This window comes from Ranitomeya variabilis, chromosome 4, assembly GCF_051348905.1.
Source record: "Ranitomeya variabilis isolate aRanVar5 chromosome 4, aRanVar5.hap1, whole genome shotgun sequence".
NCBI classification, from domain to species: Eukaryota; Metazoa; Chordata; class Amphibia; order Anura; family Dendrobatidae; genus Ranitomeya; species Ranitomeya variabilis.
Genome location: NC_135235.1, coordinates 488,173,303 through 488,191,365, shown reverse-complemented (window position 1 = coordinate 488,191,365; position 18,063 = coordinate 488,173,303). Strand labels below are relative to the sequence as shown.

Sequence of the window (18,063 nt, the reverse complement as noted above, 5' to 3'; positions counted from 1 at the left end):
GCCTGAAACACTGATTCCTGGTTAATAAAATGCTATTATGGGAATATTTAAACTTTGAATAATATACTAAACTACCAAGATTTGTGGACCTACTGGACCCTCCAGCATTAGCCTAATGCAAAAATGTATAGGCAGCCCCTATGGTCTATTTGTCACTTTGGTGTCTGAATTTGTTCCCAAATTGACCAATGACTGTGGACTCTGATCATGGTGTCAGGATTTGTGCAGTAAAATATTGAGGTCTGTGGTTCCTCTGGCCATTCTTCTCCTAACACCTAAATAATCAATTGCCCCTAAGGTCTCGTCATCACTTTGGTGTCAGGATTTGTACAGCATACTCAATGTGAAGTATGATATCACTGATATACCCTGGTCAAAGTCCTAGCTATAAAGGTACATTTCTCTTTAATCAGCAAATGTATGAAGAGATAAATGTCTATTCTAGCCTAGGAGAATCCACTTATTTTAGGAATGGTTAGGCTTTAACTGTCATAATGACTCCTCTTTAACCTCAATTCACCGAAGATCATGTGATTTCACCTTCGCCGAGGCTGATCATTTACTTTCAAGTCTACATCAGTGAAAGCACATCTAAATAAAACAGAATCCCTCATTACCTACAGTAAAGACTCTTGCATTAATATGGTTCTAAAATGCGCAGAATCGAGCCTAATGCAATTCACAATTCTCTTTCATGTCACTTTACTGATTCATGTTCAAATATTTGTCTCCAGGGTAAAAATGGTCGGGAGCAGAAACAAGAATAATTTCAAAATACACTTCAAATGCACATTGCACCAGCCTCCGAAAAACCCTTTCAAAGTGCATTTCTTTACATTAACCGAGAGGATGTGGGAATTCATTTTAATCTTTATTGGATGGGGTTTGATGGTAAACGAAACAGTTCTCATCTCTGCTAACTCTGATTTATAGCAGCCATAAGCTACATTTGTAAAACCAGGCAATAAAACAGAAAAATGGACCGTTTTCCAAGGCTCGGGCAAAAATAAATGATTTCCAAGTCCAAGAAGCTGTTTAATAAATCCTAATTCCCCCTCCCATTTTGATTACTTTCCCCTGGCTGTATTTTATAGGCTGATTTACACATATACCATTTCTGCCCAAGAATGGGAGAGTAAATGATCATAATCAGAAAATAGGGTCAAATACAGTAGTAACGGGAGGGGAATTGGCTGTAATGTCAAACCATGAAAATGATTATCATTAGCATACAAATTCCGTTATTGAGGCATCTCAGTTGGTATATTACAAAATCACTGGGGCCAGATAAGCTCTTTATGAAAAATAATATTGGTTTCTTATTCAGCATGTTGGTGCTTCGTTGGTGTTATATTTTAGGCTGTTGCCATGGTGGAATAAAGGGCCAAAACATAAGGGGATATAGAGGGTTTACCATGCGCAATGAGCAAGAACCAGCTCATGTTAATGATATTGATGAGTGGCATTTATATATTTTTTGGGATATGGGATCTGCAGTGATAATCATGCCTGGCTTCTGAAACTCCCAGCAAACAATTGATTTATGGGAGAGTGCAATAACAACTGTTGTGAAATTGGATTTTGGGCTCCCCCGGTGGCCACTGGTGGAATTGAACTTGTGTGCATCATCCCCTCTGTTCACCTGTTCCCATCAGGATGTGGGAGTCGCTATTTAACCTTGCTCCTCTGTCACTTCCATGCCGGTCAACATTGTAATCAGAAGCCTTTCTGTGCATGTTCCTGCTACCAGACAACTTCCAGCTAAGTCGGACTTTTGTCCTTGTTTGTTTTTTGCATTTTGTTCCAGTTCACAGCTGCAGTTTCGTTTCTGTGTCTGGAAAGCTCTTGTGATCTGAAATTGCCACTCTGATGTTATGAGTTAATACTAGAGTCTTAAAGTAATTTCAGGATGGTGTATTGATAGGGTTTTCAGCTGACCATGAAAGTACCCTTTCTGTCTTCCTGCTATCTAGTAAGCGGACCTCGATTTTGCTAAACCTATTTTCATACTACGTTTGTCATTTTCATCTTAAATCACCGCCAATATATGTGGGGGCCTCTGTCTGCCTTTCGGGGAAATTTCTCTAGAGGTGAGCCAGGACTATATTTTCCTCTGCCAGGATTAGTTAGTCCTCCGGCCGGCGCTGGGCGTCTAGGGATAAAACGCAGGCTACGCTACCCGGCTACTGTTAGTTGTGCGGCAGGTTTAGTTCATGGTCAGTTTAGTTTCCATCCTTCCAAGAGCTAGTTCCTATGTATGCTGGGCTATGTTCTCTTGCCATTGAGAACCATAACAAACAACATATTTATTAAAGTTATTAAAGAACCTGACAGCTCATACATGCTGCCCAATCCAGGCACTCCTATACTCTGCACGTATAGGCAGAGACCTGTCAATCCAGGGCAGCGGGCAGGGAGAAGTTGCCAGGGACCTGCCTGCCCGACTAGTCTTCAGGACAACTCGGTCCATGGTGGCTATTAATGTATGTTTTTCTCTGATTTGCCACTGCTTTTTCAGAGTCAAACAAACCTGGCTGAGTTCATATAGACAGTGGCTGATACATACTACCCACATATTCAACAACAGCTATCAACTGTCAGGTTCTCTTGAAGAACATGCAATGGTGGCTTGAGTCATTGAAATCTGTAGGTTCTCTTCTGTAGGATTCATGTGCTTTAACAAAGCATATGGACACGGGTGTACTGATGTAATTTCTTCTTGATACCTTCCACTTTTGGTTGGCAGGCACTGAAGACTGGACTTAGCACAGTGGTGGAGCATCACATGCCTAATCTCCAATTTTAGGCAGAGCAGTGGGGGAGGGCTTCTTTAATAGTCATACATAGCTTTATGAGAAGGAGGAATGGAAAACTGACTGATCCTTTGAGGCACGTGGTAGAGTTTTCTATATATTTCTCACAGTTTTGATTACAATTAAAACAAAATCACTATTCATAGATTAAAAATAAAATGGCACAAAGCAAGGTACAGCTCTCAGCGTGCTCATTGGATGTTCTAAGAAAGCTTTTAGTCAATTATAGCTATAGTTATGCTTTCATGAAATGGGATTATAAAAAAAACTATTATTGCAGATGGTAACAAATTTAAAAATGACTTTTTGTGTAAATGTACATTCCAGCTCTGGATACACCAGTGATATTATTAGCACAGGGTTACAGTTGTTGCTGTACTGCAGACATCGCTTTTATATTCTCATCTTCTACCCGGCCTTTGAATTCAATTAAAGCAATGGGAAAAATAATAAACAGGCATTTTCTAAATGGAAACTTGTGATGCAAAGAGGCTAGGGAGAATCATGCAAATTCATAACATGCGATCTGTCCTGCAAAGCTTGATTTGCCAAACATGCCCCATCAGACATTAGGTCCATTCTCTCTTTCAATCACCAATCAGCAGAGAACACTCATACATATGCATCCAAGACAATTACACTCTCAGATTGAGGACACTGCAGCTTGTGAAAATCAGCTAGGAGAATAAACATTCTCTTCTTTAATTTTTTCCCCTTTTTTTTCTCCTTTTGCAGTACGTCTTTCAATTGACTTAGAACCCTCAGAGAAGATGTTCTCGGTTTGTCTAGAGGGATCTTAAGTATTGGTAGACAATTTATACAATTGAATAACTATATAAATAGTAAGGATGAAACAAGATAAAAATCCAGGATGGTCAAACTATAATATTTATGATGTGATGACCTTAAGAAAGGCCAAAACATCAAAACCTTGTAAGGATATTCTAATACCTGAGGTTTACTCTTTGACTCTCTGTACAATGATTTAATGCACTAAACTTAGTAGGTTTCCTTTATGGAAAAAAAAATATTAAGGTATGAACACAATGGAAATGACTTGATTTAGAGGACTTGTCCAAATCTTACCAATTGATTTAATTGGAAACTATGTTTGCATCTTCTCCCCTAAGATGGGGATAAGGACACAATAATTAGCTTATTGCTAATGGATTCGTCTATTAAAAAGTAGTAGTCTATAGTGGAGAATTTGCGCATCTGCCACTAACCAGGACTGGTTTAAAGCTACAATTGCTCAAAATGGAAAAGCTAGTGTGTCTGTAGGGAACCACAAGATCTGTCTCCACCATCTCCCAATCACAAGAAGCTGCTGAGATGTTCAGACTTGTTTGGCAGGATCCTAACACTAGCAAAGTGGCTTTGCAAGGCCAAAGCTAAAGTAAGAAAAATCCATCTTCGGCCTGTAATGTCCAAAGAGGCCTATTTTTTTCACCATGCGATTACTGTATGAGGGCTAATTTTCCACCAAAGAAGTCAAAAGAAACTTAAAAATTATGTCTATGTACAGTGGGGCAAAAAAGTATTTAGTCAGTCAGCAATAGTGCAAGTTCCACCACTTAAAAAGATGAGAGGCGTCTGTAATTTACATCATAGTTAGACCTCAACTATGGGAGACAAACTGAGAAAAAAAAATCCAGAAAATCACATTGTCTGTTTTTTTATCATTTTATTTGCATATTATGGTGGAAAATAAGTATTTGGTCAGAAACAAACAATCAAGATTTCTGGCTCTCACAGACCTGTAACTTCTTCTTTAAGAGTCTTCTCTTTCCTCCACTCATTACCTGTAGTAATGGCACCTGTTTAAACTTGTTATCAGTATAAAAAGACACCTGTGCACACCCTCAAACAGTCTGACTCCAAACTCCACTATGGTGAAGACCAAAGAGCTGTCAAAGGACACCAGAAACAAAATTGTAGCCCTGCACCAGGCTGGGAAGACTGAATCTGCAATAGCCAACCAGCTTGGAGTGAAGAAATCAACAGTGGGAGCAATAATTAGAAAATGGAAGACATTCAAGACCACTGATAATCTCCCTCGATCTGGGGCTCCACGCAAAATCCCACCCCGTGGGGTCAGAATGATCACAAGAACGGTGAGCAAAAATCCCAGAATCATGCGGGGGGACCTAGTGAATGAACTGCAGAGAGCTGGGACCAATGTAACAAGGCCTACCATAAGTAACACACTACGCCACCATGGACTCAGATCCTGCAGTGCCAGACGTGTCCCACTGCTTAAGCCAGTACATGTCCGGGCCCGTCTGAAGCATTTGGATGATCCAGAGGAGTTTTGGGAGAATGTCCTATGGTCTGATGAAACCAAACTGGAACTGTTTGGTAGAAACACAACTTGTCGTGTTTGGAGGGAAAAGAATACTGAGTTGCATCCATCAAACACCATACCTACTGTAAAGCATGGTGGTGGAAACATCATGCTTTGGGGCTGTTTCTCTGCAAAGGGGCCAGGACGACTGATCCGGGTACATAAAAGAATGAATGGGGCCATGTATCGTGAGATTTTGAGTGCAAACCTCCTTCCATCAGCAAGGGCATTGAAGATGAAATGTGGCTGGGTCTTTCAACATGACAATGATCCAAAGCACACCACCAGGGCAACGAAGGAGTGGCTTCGTAAGAAGCATTTCAAGGTCCTGGAGTGGCCTAGCCAGTCTCCAGATCTCAACCCTATAGAAAACCTTTGGAGGGAGTTGAAAGTTCGTGTTGCCAAGCGAAAAGCCAAAAACATCACTGCTCTAGAGGAGATCTGCATGGAGGAATGGGCCAACATACCAACAACAGTGTGTGGCAACCTTGTGAAGACTTACAGAAAACGTTTGACCTCTGTCATTGCCAACAAAGGATATATTACAAAGTATTGAGATGAAATTTTGTTTCTGACCAAATACTTATTTTCCACCATAATATGCAAATAAAATGATAAAAAAACGGACAATGTGATTTTCTGGAATTTTTTTTCTCAGTTTGTCTCCCATAGTTGAGGTCTACCTATGATGTAAATTACAGACGCCTCTCATCTTTTTAAGTGGTGGAACTTGCACTATTGCTGAATGACTAAATACTTTTTTGCCCCACTGTATATGGTTTCATGTAACAACCTCTGTATGGGTACTGCTGACAAGAAGACGACTCATTTTGAAGAAGAAAATTTGGTATAAGTGTCGTAAAGTGAGTAGCTAGTTCCCGAGGCATGGTATGTATTGTGCACTCTAACCCACTAGTAATGCCCTCTGAGTGCCTACTTTAATTAAATAATGGCCCTTCAAAAAAAGGAAAAATAAATGATGCTTCGAGTGCCCCCTCCAATAGTAATCATTCCTGGGAAAAATAAAGTTTGTTTTCAGCTAATCCGACTGTCAAAGTCTTTATCTGGCTGCCTGGCACAGGCACCACAATGCAGTGAAATCATTGCCCCAGAACATTGATATAGGCCTACAGAAGGAGGCGGCCTACAGGATAGAGAGAGATAGGGCAGGAAACTTATGGATGCCTGCTCTACTACAGGATCCAACTGTATGATTATGAGGTTTACCATGCTACAGTTCAAAATGGCATTCATCCGGCAATCTGGGGTATCGGTCAGAGGTCCGAGGCATATGCACTGCACAAGATCTTTGGCAACAGTTACGCCTGTGCTGCTTTTTTTTTCAATTTAGTACCCAGACCAACTTCTTCTGTACCCCCTCACTCATACTACATCACTGTATGTTACTATATGGGACCATACAGATATAAGGTTGGGCCATATTTATAGTGCTGATTGGTACCAGTTTTCAATTAACACGTGCATGAGGCACATAGTGAATGATTGCCATTTAAGTTCATCTGTCTTGCTTTTATTCTTAATCTTCTTATTTACTATCTTTTTATTATAGTTAACCCATATATATACAATCGTATAATCCCTGCACATATGCAATATGCAGTTGACTCCATTGCTTAATGACTTACTCTCAGTGGGATTAGAACACATGTATGATTTCATTAGATCCTGCTTAGTAGAAAAATAAATGTATGATCATCATTAAGGCGGTTGAGCCCGTGTGCTCCCACTCCACTGATGCATGCTGAATTTATATTGTTCCAGTATAAAGTTCATACACAGTAAAACAACTCTTTTGAACAGTGTTATTGGCAGATTGGTAGGCAAGTATCAACAAATGCCATATTTCTTTTGCTGAAACTGTCAGAAATTACCGTAGGTGGATCAAATAGATTTCATACGTTTAACCCTCCAGAAGGACAAAATTATAAAGGCTTCTTTAATTTGTCAGATTGACTAAACAAAACTTAGCAAGAAATCTGAAATATTGAGACTAGAGACATATTCAAAATCCAAATTGTACAAATGTACAACATTTTACAGTGTAAGAACTATTTTATAATGAAATGCCTCGTGTGGAGAACATCAATTATCTTGCAATGTCAGGAAAAATAGCCAGTTGAAAAGAACATCAAACTGAAATCTCCATCCTACAAAGATTATGACGAGTTGTTGACTTACTGTAGGCAGCTGAGAAGAAAGGAGATGTCCATCTTGACTTAGCATGCTGGAGACCATGATTGCAGGTAGGTCCATGTTTTGATAGGAGTAGGCTGGTATCAAGCTGTTTGGAGGGAGGCTGTGACACAGTGAATGATATCCAGGTTCATGGTCAACCAAGTGCATGAGAGAATGATCCGGTAAATTTGGTGGAGTGATGGGAGGGATCTCATAGTCTTCATTGCTTTCATTTTGACCATTATAAGTCTGAAATTGAATAATTATTCTATTAATACTACATAAAACTAGGAATTACTTTTGTGAAAATATGTGAAATAACTATGCCACCAATATCTGGTGGTCTAGTCGATGGGACCTTTACTGATTCTGAGAATGAAATACATGGGGTTGCAATAACTATACAGCATCTGGTCAGTAGAAGAACAATGTTAAGATGGAGCAAAAAGGACTAATACACTGTTTGACCTCTACATTCTGTGAAATGTATGTGTTCCAGTTGATTACACCCGCACTGATCAGACATTTATGGTATATCTAACCAATCATCATCAATATTAAAAATGGTATAGGTGGGAATATCCTTTAAAGTCAACAACCATTAACTTTATTTATTAATCTTAATTGATATAATGCTTACATAGTTCACATCACAGAATTGAAAATGTATTCACATCATAGGTCCCTAGATAGTATTACCAACTAATTTATCATTTATAGGCCAATCTGTGCAAATTTTTTAGGCAGTCAATTATCCTCAGTATAGAAAACTAATGCTTGAAAGAAGACACATGTAAAGACATACATCTACACGCTAATTTCCTATGCCAAGTATCTCTACAGTCCTGGCTCCATGGCATATAATATAGTGGTTATAATAATGCATTGTGGTGGGACATCCAGAACCAGAGATGGACAAGTCCTTCTTGATGCCAAAGCCCCTGAAGTTTAGCATGCTAACTGTTGAAAAGATAAGAAATGGAGATTTAAAACTTATTCCTAGTACTTAAAGTTATCATTTATACATAGTTATGGCCCTCCTATCTGAGTGACATCTCTCATGGAGATAGTGTTCGGCTTTCCCAGTAATCGAAAATAGAATGAATGGAGTGGTCGGAAACATATGCGAGCACTTTTCCTCTTGGCAGGGCATTTTAGAGCCCATTCTTGGGATGGGTGAAAAATAACGCTTTAAAAAATGTACATGTATGTATGAATATATGAGTAAAAGCACACATATACACAGTATATAAACAGAGGGGAAAAAGGTATTAGTCAGCCACCAATTGTGCAAGTTCTCTCACTTAAAAAGATGAGAGAGGCCTGCAACTGACATCATAGATAGACCACAACTATGATTGTCAAAATGAGAAAACAAATCCATAAAATCACCTTGCCTGATTTGGCAAGATTTATTTTGCAAATTATGGTGGAAAATAAGTATTTGGTCATTAACAAAAGTTCATCTCAATATTTTTTTATATATCCTTTGTTGGCAATGACAGAGGTCAAATGTTTTCTGTAAGTCTTCACAAGGTTGGCACACACTGTTGGTGGTATGTTGGCCCATTCATCCATGCAGATCTCCTCTAGAGCAGTGATGTTTTGGGCCTGTCACTGGGCAACATAGACTTTTAATTCCCTCCAAAGGTTTTCTATGGGGTTGAGATCTGGAGACTGGTTAGGCCACTCCAGGACCTTCATATGCTTCTTACGAAGCCACTCCTTTGTTGCCCTGGCGATGTGCTTGGGATCATTATCATGCTGAAAGACCCATCCATGTTTCACCTTTAATGCACACAAAATCTCACAATACATGGCCCCATTCATTCTTTCATGTACATGGATCAGTCGTCCTGGTCCCTTTGCAGAGAAACAGCCCCAAAGTATGATGCTGCCAACCCCATGCTTCACAGTAGGTATGGTGTTCTTTGGATGCAACTCAGCATTCTGTCTCCTTCAAACACGGTGAGTTTTGTTTCTACCAAACAGTTCTACTTTTGTTTCATCAGCCCTATGACATTCTCCTAATACTCGTCTGGATAATCCAATTGCTGTCTAGCAAACTTCAGACAGGCCCGAACATGTACTGGCTTATGCAGGGGGACACGTCTGGCAGTGCAGGGTCTGAGTCCCTGGCAGCGTAGTGTGTTACTGATGGTAGCCTTTGTTTTGGTGGTCCCAGCTTTATGCAGGTCATTGACTAGGTCCCCGTGTGGTTCTGGGATTTTTGCTTACCGTTCTTGTGATCATTTTGACTCCACGGGGTGAGAACTTGCGTGGAGCCCCAGATTGAGGGAGATTATCAATGGTCTTTTTATGTCTTCCATTTTCTTATTATTGCTCCCACAGTTGATTTCATCACACCAAGCTGCTTGCCTATTGCAGATTCAGTCTTACCATCCTGGTGCAGTGCTACAATTTTGTTTCTGGTGTCCTTCGACAGCTCTTTGGTCTTCACCATAGTGGAGTTTGGAGTGTGACTGTTTTAGGTTGTGGACAGGTGTCTTTAATACTGATAAAAAGTTCAAACAGGTGCCATTACTACAGGTAATGAGTGGAAGACAGATGAGCCTCTTAAAGGAGAAGTTACAGGTCTGTGAGAACCAGAAATCTTGCATGTTTTAGGTAACCAAATACTTATTTTCCACCATAATATGCAAAATAAATCTTACCAAATCAGACAAGGTGATTTTCAGGATTTGTTTTCACTATTTTGACTCTCATAGTTGTGGTCTACCTATGATGTCAATTACGAGCCTCTCTCATCTTTTTAAGTGGGAGAATTTGCACAATTGGTGGCTAAATAAATACTTTTTTCCCCATTGTGTGTATATATATATATATATATATATATATATATATATATATATATATATATATATATACATATATATATATATATATATATACTCCTTAACATTGAAGTTGCAACATGAAGAAAAAATTGTGTGATTATGAAAATCACAGGATGAATAGATGCTAATGATATGCAAATGATGAAAAAATGAAAAACATTTTTTAAAACATTTTGATTTATTCAGTATTGAGATTGAGTGCTAGGTGCAGAAATACCTGCGCTTATACAACTTGGGATTCTATCAACAAGGTTATTAATGTTTGTCTGAGGAAAGTTTTGACACACTTAATGCACTTGGGCATGAATATCATCAAGATCTGCTGCCGGCAGCTCCTTTTGCAGTTGCCAATTAATAATTTTAGATGTGCTAGATGGGAGACAAGTCCCTCCTGGAACACTTTGGAGAAATTGCTGTACCACTGGTTCCATTAATAATCAATTCTGTACTGCAAGTCACAAACAAAGCCTCAAATAGTGTCTAGACAAACCATCAGGTGGCATTTGCTATGAGCCCGATGTTTATGTATGTTACTTTTACATCATGCCACTGCTCTCAAAGGCTATCATCATGCAGAGCAAGGCAGCAACACTACTTTAGAAGGACTTTTTGTCTTGGATACAATGATCCCTGAAGAATGGTCTGGAGACCAAGTTGACACCTTCAAACTGAAACCTTCAAAGGGAAGTCCCACCACTTCTGCCTCCGGAATTATGGTGTGGGGTTTCATAATGTACAGTAGTCGGATGCCTCTAATCTTCATTCCAGGTACACTAACAACTTGGTATTATACTGATTTGGTCACAGAACCAGTGTTACAGCCATTTCTCCAAAGTCCCTCAGGAGCTGTTTTTCAACACAGCAACACCAGGCCACATGTTGCTGATGCTACATTAAGCAGCCTGATTCTCCTAAATGTGTTACCACGGCCTGCAGCTTCTCTGGTCCTGTGTCCCATTGATCACATCTGAGACCTCCATGGTCAGCAAATGCAAAGGGAGCTGCCAGCAGCGGATCTTGATGATTTTCATGCCAAGTGCATTCAGCATTGCAGAACATTCCTCAGACAACCCTTAATAACCTCATTGATAGCAGCCAAGGCATGTAAGTGCGTGTAATTCTGCACGTGGCCCTCATATCAAAATGTTTTGAAAATTTAGTTTACATTTTTCTATCATTAACTTTTCTATCCATCCTCTGATCTCCCAAATTCCATGACTTTACTTTCTTGATGTTGCTATCTCAGTATTGAGCAGTATATACAGTATATACAGTGTATGTATATATATATATATATATATATATATATATATATATATATATATATATATACATTCACACACTGTATACAATATTTGGGAAGTGAACAAATTAGAAAATACCATAGTAATGCTGCAAGGTATTGTGGGAATATTCTGCACATTCATAGTCCATAATAGAAATGCAAACGAGGCGTTATCAGCTCCATGTTGGTGCTGTCAGAGTAACTCAAAACTACTATAGAATGGGGATCTTAATAATGTGCCTATTGTGACAGCTGCACATTCATTCTTGCAGATAATTACCTCCAGAAAAAAACCTAGGATCCGTCTCCTTTCTTGCATTATTAGGTGTAAAAAGAATCGATGTTTGGGAGAAATTAGATTTTTAAGTTGAATGTGTAAAAGTGAAAGAGATGTCTGCACATAGTTCTGCCACAGTGTATAAAATCAGTCATCCTGACAGCAGTCTCAAATGCTCCTCCACTTCCCTTACCCAGCCCATAATACCTACCAATGTCCTACATAATATAGGTTCTTCTTATGTATATTATGTATAACTAATATTATGTGCAAATAACAATATGTATAAATAATAGTTTCTGTTTGTTTTTTCTGCCATTAGTGCTGAGTATTAAAGACATAACGAGTCCCCTACATTCAGGGCATTGATTCTGTTATCTAGTCAGGTATCCAATATCTAACAATTATGTGTTGTCCTAATACAGCATTTACCATCCAAAAATGAGAATTACTTATTTCAATTTTTTTATTCAAGATAACATTTTGAAAACATTAATGCCCTTCAAAATACTGTCCATTAGATGATATGCACTTGTCCCAACAGTTTTTGGACTGTTCTAAACATTTTTTATATTCTTCTGAACTAATGCCATTAAGTGCATCCAGCTATTTTTTCTTAACCTCTTCTACGTCTGAAAGCGATTCCCTTTAGGCTTTTCTTCATTCTTGGGAATAAGAAGTAGTCGCAGGGAGCTAGGTCGGATAAGGCCTCTTTCACACTTCTTTGTGGTCCCGTCGAGATACGTCGTTTTTTGAGAAAACAGGATCCTGCATTTTCTCATAGACTTGTATTAGCGACGTATCGCGACGGATGGCCACATGTTTCGTCCGTTGTGCACTGGATCCTGCGGAATTTGATGACCCATCTTTTCCAAAAAATGTTCCATGAAACGTTTTTTGTCTGCAGTGGAAAAACGTTCCCCGACGCCTCCTGCAGCATACGTCGTTCCACAGAATGGAAGCCTATGGACACTGGATCCTGCGCACACTGTGAAACGCAGGAATCCAGTGACGGATGCAGTTTTTACTTCTGAGCATGCCTGGAAACATATTCCAACCCGGGGAAAAGTGTGTTTCTCTCTCAATCTTCTCTCTCTCTCCCGGATATTTCTCCATTGAAATTCAGGCAACAACGTGTGTAACGCATCCGTCAAAACACTGGATGCGTTACACATATTTTCCAATATTTGCACGACGTCCGTCGATATGTCACAAGAACGCATTATGACGCCCGCCAGCAGACGGAAGTGTGAAAGAGGCCTAAGTAAAGGGGATGATAAACCATTGTCATGCTGTTTTTCACCAAAAACTGGTTGATTTTCAACGCTGTGTGGGCAGGTGCATTTTCATGATGAAGCAGCTAGTCCCCCCAATTCAGGTGGTGTTTATCTCACTGCTTCACGCAATCGCTTCAGCACTTGCAGATAGTAATGTTGGTTCAAAGTGGTGCCTTGAGGGACAAATTCATTGTGAATGACTCCTTTGATTTCGGAAAAACAAACCACCTTGGACTTCAAAATTGATTTCACTTGCCGTGCATTTTTTGGTCTGGGCGATGAAGCTGTCTTCCACTGGCTGGACTGGTGTTTTGTTCCAGGATCATAGGTGTAATACCAAGATTCATCCCTTGTGATGACTTCTGCCAACAAATTAGGGTAAGTTTGCGCCTATTGTTTCAATTTCTGACACTTTTTCCCTCTGGTTATTGGAAAGCAGTTGTGGAACAAATTTTGCCGCTATGCGTCTCATGTTTAAATCTTCACTTAGGGTTCTTTAGTATGAACTCCAGGAAATTCTAGCTATTGTCTACAATTTGTCGATTGTTTTGGAATGATCCAACATGATGACATCACATACTTTTTGAACAATTTTGTCTGTTTTGGACATTGAAGGTCGACTTGAACAGGTTTTATCTTTAACAGACGTTTAGCCACTTCTGAACTACTTCTAAATTCTTGCCTGGTTTAAAGCTTCCTTCCCATAAGTTTCTCGAAGCAATGATACTGTTTCTGTCTCTATTTTCTTTAACAGGAAACAGAATTTGATGCTGGCTCATTGCTCCTTACAATTTGCCATTCCAAAATCCCTGAGTGTATTAGGAGGGGCTTAAGAAAACAATCACTCGGCCCGCTGCAATGGTTTCTCATGAACGCTACATGGCCAACTGAACAGTTTAGATTGTCTAGTAAGTGTACTTATCGGGAGAGGGCAGGACTGCCAGCCCAGTTGCCTACAGAAAATAATTCTCATTTTTGGGGGGTACCCCCTCATATGTTAGAAGCAAGACCTGTCCTACAAGCTTTTCCCTACTTCTACAATCACACTCTATTTTTTGATCCATGTCAATGACAACTATGGTACATTGGTAGAATAGTAGGTATAATCCAACACCTCACTGTGCTGGAAGTCTCTTTTGTGTGGGGCAAGAGGGATTTCAGCTGTTTTGTTTCAGAGAGGTGTTCAATAAATGGGGGAAGGGGAAGCGGTAGCTCATAAATGGACAAAGAAGCAGATTTCTCTGAAAAGATATATTACAAAGTTTCTTATATTGTACTATGCAAATTGCCTCTTCAGAGAAAAAGAGGACTTAAACTCTATAGCGCCACCTGTTGGAAGTAGCGATCCTACAAGTCACAATCAGCCCTTTAACGAGTCGTGCAATATGACTTAGGATAAAAGCCAAAACTTCCAACAGGTGGCACTATACGATAGAGTTTAAGTCTGCTTTTTCTCTGAAGAGGCAATTTGCCAGAGGAGCATTGCACGGTGAATAAGCCTCCTTACCTTGACAAGCCAGAGCTGGTATGTCACTCTCCATAAGGAGAAACGCTACCACTTATATTGTACTATTGATAGCAATGACAACATATAACAGTTGTAGGTACTTCAGGCAACTTATTATGCTTGCAGGGATATTATTCTGTTCATCTAATTTTCCAAGTCATTTCATTGACTGTAAAGGACTTTGCATTCCCATGTGGATGGTTCATCATTTTGGATGCTTTTAGTTGATTGGGTCCAAAAGTTGATGCATTGGAGTGAATTGTTTTCTGATGAGTATCTCGTGTGTATGAATGGTCAAAAATACTTAGATGGAAACTATACCATTAATAATCAAAAAATATAATGACTTGGAAAACTAGACGAACAGAATAATATCCCTGCAAGCATAATAAGTTGCCTGAAGTACCTACAACTGTTATATGTTATCATTGCTATTGGTAGGACTAAACTGCTTGCTTCTTACCCAACACTGAACTGCTTCAACTACTTTAAATACACTGAACTGCTTCCATTGCTTTTCTGACACTGAACTGCTTTCTACACTCTTAGAAAGTGACTACCTGTACCACAAGGGGTGGTACTAGCTGTATAAATTTATATTAAGCTAGCTCCCTCTACTGGTGGATGCTGGCTGAAAAATAGGTCATAATTTCACCAGGTTGGAAAAACAAAGCTCCTCTCCAAAGATATTTGAAGATAAAGATGAAGTAAGAGGCACCATACTTTACAAGAGCTAGACTTATTAACATTAAATTCAATGAATCCACTGGTGTCTTATTAATCCTTCAGCAGTCAACAGGTCAAATAAAGCAATCTACTAACAGCCTAAGATTGAAATTAGGAAAGTATTCTGGAAAATAACAATATATGATGCAATTGCTATTAAAGCAATAGCTTAATATATTTGTATATCCATTAACAGATGTACACCTACACATGACATGATGATTACACCTCCATGCTTGGCGTTGTCCATGTTTGGTCACAGGTCTGTGACATTAAACTCATGTTGATCTCCATTGTGACATTGTTCTACCTCTATTTGAACAGCTGGATGAGTAACTTATAGTCCACATTACGGGAACATGCAAATGTACCCCAGCCACACACCTGTTCATGGCATAAAAATGATGGAAAAACTCTTGAAATATACAAGACACTCAAATAGAAGTAAAATCAGACCGTACAATAATCAATCAGCGTAATTACACTGAGAAGAGCTTAGTAATCTGGTTACACAACAAACCGGGTATTCAGACACTGCTGTGCAATCACCAGCTCAATGGCACACATCCTTGTCAGTACCGTAGATAAGATGTGCGGTTGGGTGGGCAGGTGCATCTATACCATACTAAACTATTGGACACACAGAACGGCCTGGTTTCCAAAATCAAAATTAGATGGTAAAGTACACATGGAAAACATGGCCATTGCTTCTTGTGATCACTCTGATGTTCCTTTTATACAAAAATCTGATTAACACTGCAAGGTGAGATATGTCAAGATTAGGTGCCTTTTTCCAGGTTCTTTTATTTTTTTCTTCATGCCATTGGTTCTAGCTTCTTTTTCGCTTCAGATCCTCTAGATCTTCATTTCAAGTGAATACAGGCATTGAACTATGAATAGAAAAGCTTGACACTGAGCTTTATTATTCCAATTAAAAAAAAAATAAAATATATATATATATATATATATACACTCACCGGCCACTTTATTAGGTACACCTGTCCAACTTCTTGTTAACACTTAATTTCTAATCAGCCAATCACATGGCGGCAACTCAGTGCATTTAGGCATGTAGACATGGTCAAGACAATCTCCTGCAGTTCAAACCGAGCATCAGTATGGGGAAGAAAGGTGATTTGAGTGCCTTTGAACGTGGCATGGTTGTTGGTGCCAGAAGGGCTGGTCTGAGTATTTCAGAAACTGCTGATCTACTGGGATTTTCACGCACAACCATCTCTAGGGTTTACAGAGAATGGTCCGAAAAAGAAAAAAAATCCAGTGAGCGGCAGTTCTGTGGGCGGAAATGCCTTGTTGATGCCAGAGGTCAGAGGAGAATGGGCAGACTGGTTCGAGCTGATAGAAAGGCAACTGTGACTCAAATTGCCACCCGTTACAACCAAGGTAGGCCTAAGAGCATCTCTGAACGCACAGTGCTTCGAACTTTGAGGCAGATGGGCTACAGCAGCAGAAGACCACACCGGGTACCACTCCTTTCAGCTAAGAACAGGAAACTGAGGCTACAATTTGTACAAGCTCATCGAAATTGGACAGTAGAAGATTGGAAAAACGTTGCTTGGTCTGATGAGTCTCGATTTCTGCTGCGACATTCGGATGGTAGGGTCAGAATTTGGCGTAAACAACATGAAAGCATGGATCCATCCTGCCTTGTATGGAGCATCTTTGGGATGTGCAGCCGACAAATCTGCGGCAACTGTGTGATGCCATCATGTCAATATGGACCAAAATCTCTGAGGAATGCTTCCAGCACCTTGTTGAATCTATGCCACGAAGAATTGAGGCAGTTCTGAAGGCAAAAGGGGGTCCAACCCGTTACTAGCATGGTGTACCTAATAAAGTGGCCGGTGAGTGTATATATATATATATATATATATATATATATATATATATATATATATATATATATTTATGGAGGACATCCTTAAATTATACCGTTTAAGGAGCCCTGAAATTTACTTATATGATAATGAAATACCCAAGAAGCTCTTAAAGTCTCAGACTGTTTACAGCTCTTTAAAATAAATGCTTACATTTAATTTGCCCAATGATTTTCCATGTGATAGAGAACAATAGTTAATGTCGTAGTTAGCTGCAGAATTTATCATTAAGTGCAATGTTTGGGTATATTGGGTTGCATATATTGTGAGAATGAATGTACTGTATTTAGTTGCATTTACAGAAAAGAATACTGTACTAATTTGTCCAGTACTAGCAAACACCATATTGTCCATAATTTCATACAAAATAAATTGGGTAATACAAAGTAAGGTGCCTGCTGCTTGTGAATGCCTTCCCTGGTACAGCAAGGGGTTAAGCCGAGAGCTGGAATGTAATAGAGCAGACAAGCTTGGAAGCATGTTCTAATGGATACACTAATGGAATGGCCTGTGAGGGGCACATCTAGTATTCAGAAAATGCATCACTCTGATTGAATATTTCATATACTGCCTCATATAGACCACCAGCTTGTGAGTGGGATGGAGCAATTTAGAACAAAGTAGAATGAGGACCATTATATATATAGAGAGACATATATGTATATATACATTATATTTACATATATATGTATATACATACTGTATATGTGTACATATATGTCATGATTAGTGATGAGCGAACGTGCTGGGATAAGGTGTTATCAGAGCATGCTAGGGTGCTAACAGAGTGTCTTCGGTGTGCTTGAAAAATATGTCCGAGTCTCCACGGCTGCATGTCCTGTTTGTTAGACAATCCCTGCGTGTGTGTTGTGGCTGTAGAACAGC

At 39.4% G+C, this 18,063-nt stretch overlaps 1 protein-coding gene and 1 long non-coding RNA gene across 6 annotated transcripts in view; one reads left to right on the top strand and one right to left on the bottom strand.

The window, feature by feature from the left end:
- Window positions 1-18,063, bottom strand: part of TOX2 (TOX high mobility group box family member 2) — a 131,350-nt gene that overhangs the window by 45,136 nt on the left and 68,151 nt on the right. For all 5 annotated transcript variants that reach the window (XM_077251934.1, XM_077251935.1, XM_077251938.1 and 2 more), the window contains one exon: window positions 7,357-7,602. In XM_077251934.1, coding sequence (XP_077108049.1) covers window positions 7,357-7,602 — 246 coding nt within the window. The remainder of the gene's footprint in view (window positions 1-7,356; window positions 7,603-18,063) is intronic.
- Window positions 1-18,063, top strand: part of LOC143765355 (uncharacterized) — a 44,207-nt gene that overhangs the window by 23,235 nt on the left and 2,909 nt on the right. The window contains exon 3 of the long non-coding RNA XR_013213374.1: window positions 13,805-13,958. This is a non-coding gene — a long non-coding RNA (uncharacterized LOC143765355). The remainder of the gene's footprint in view (window positions 1-13,804; window positions 13,959-18,063) is intronic.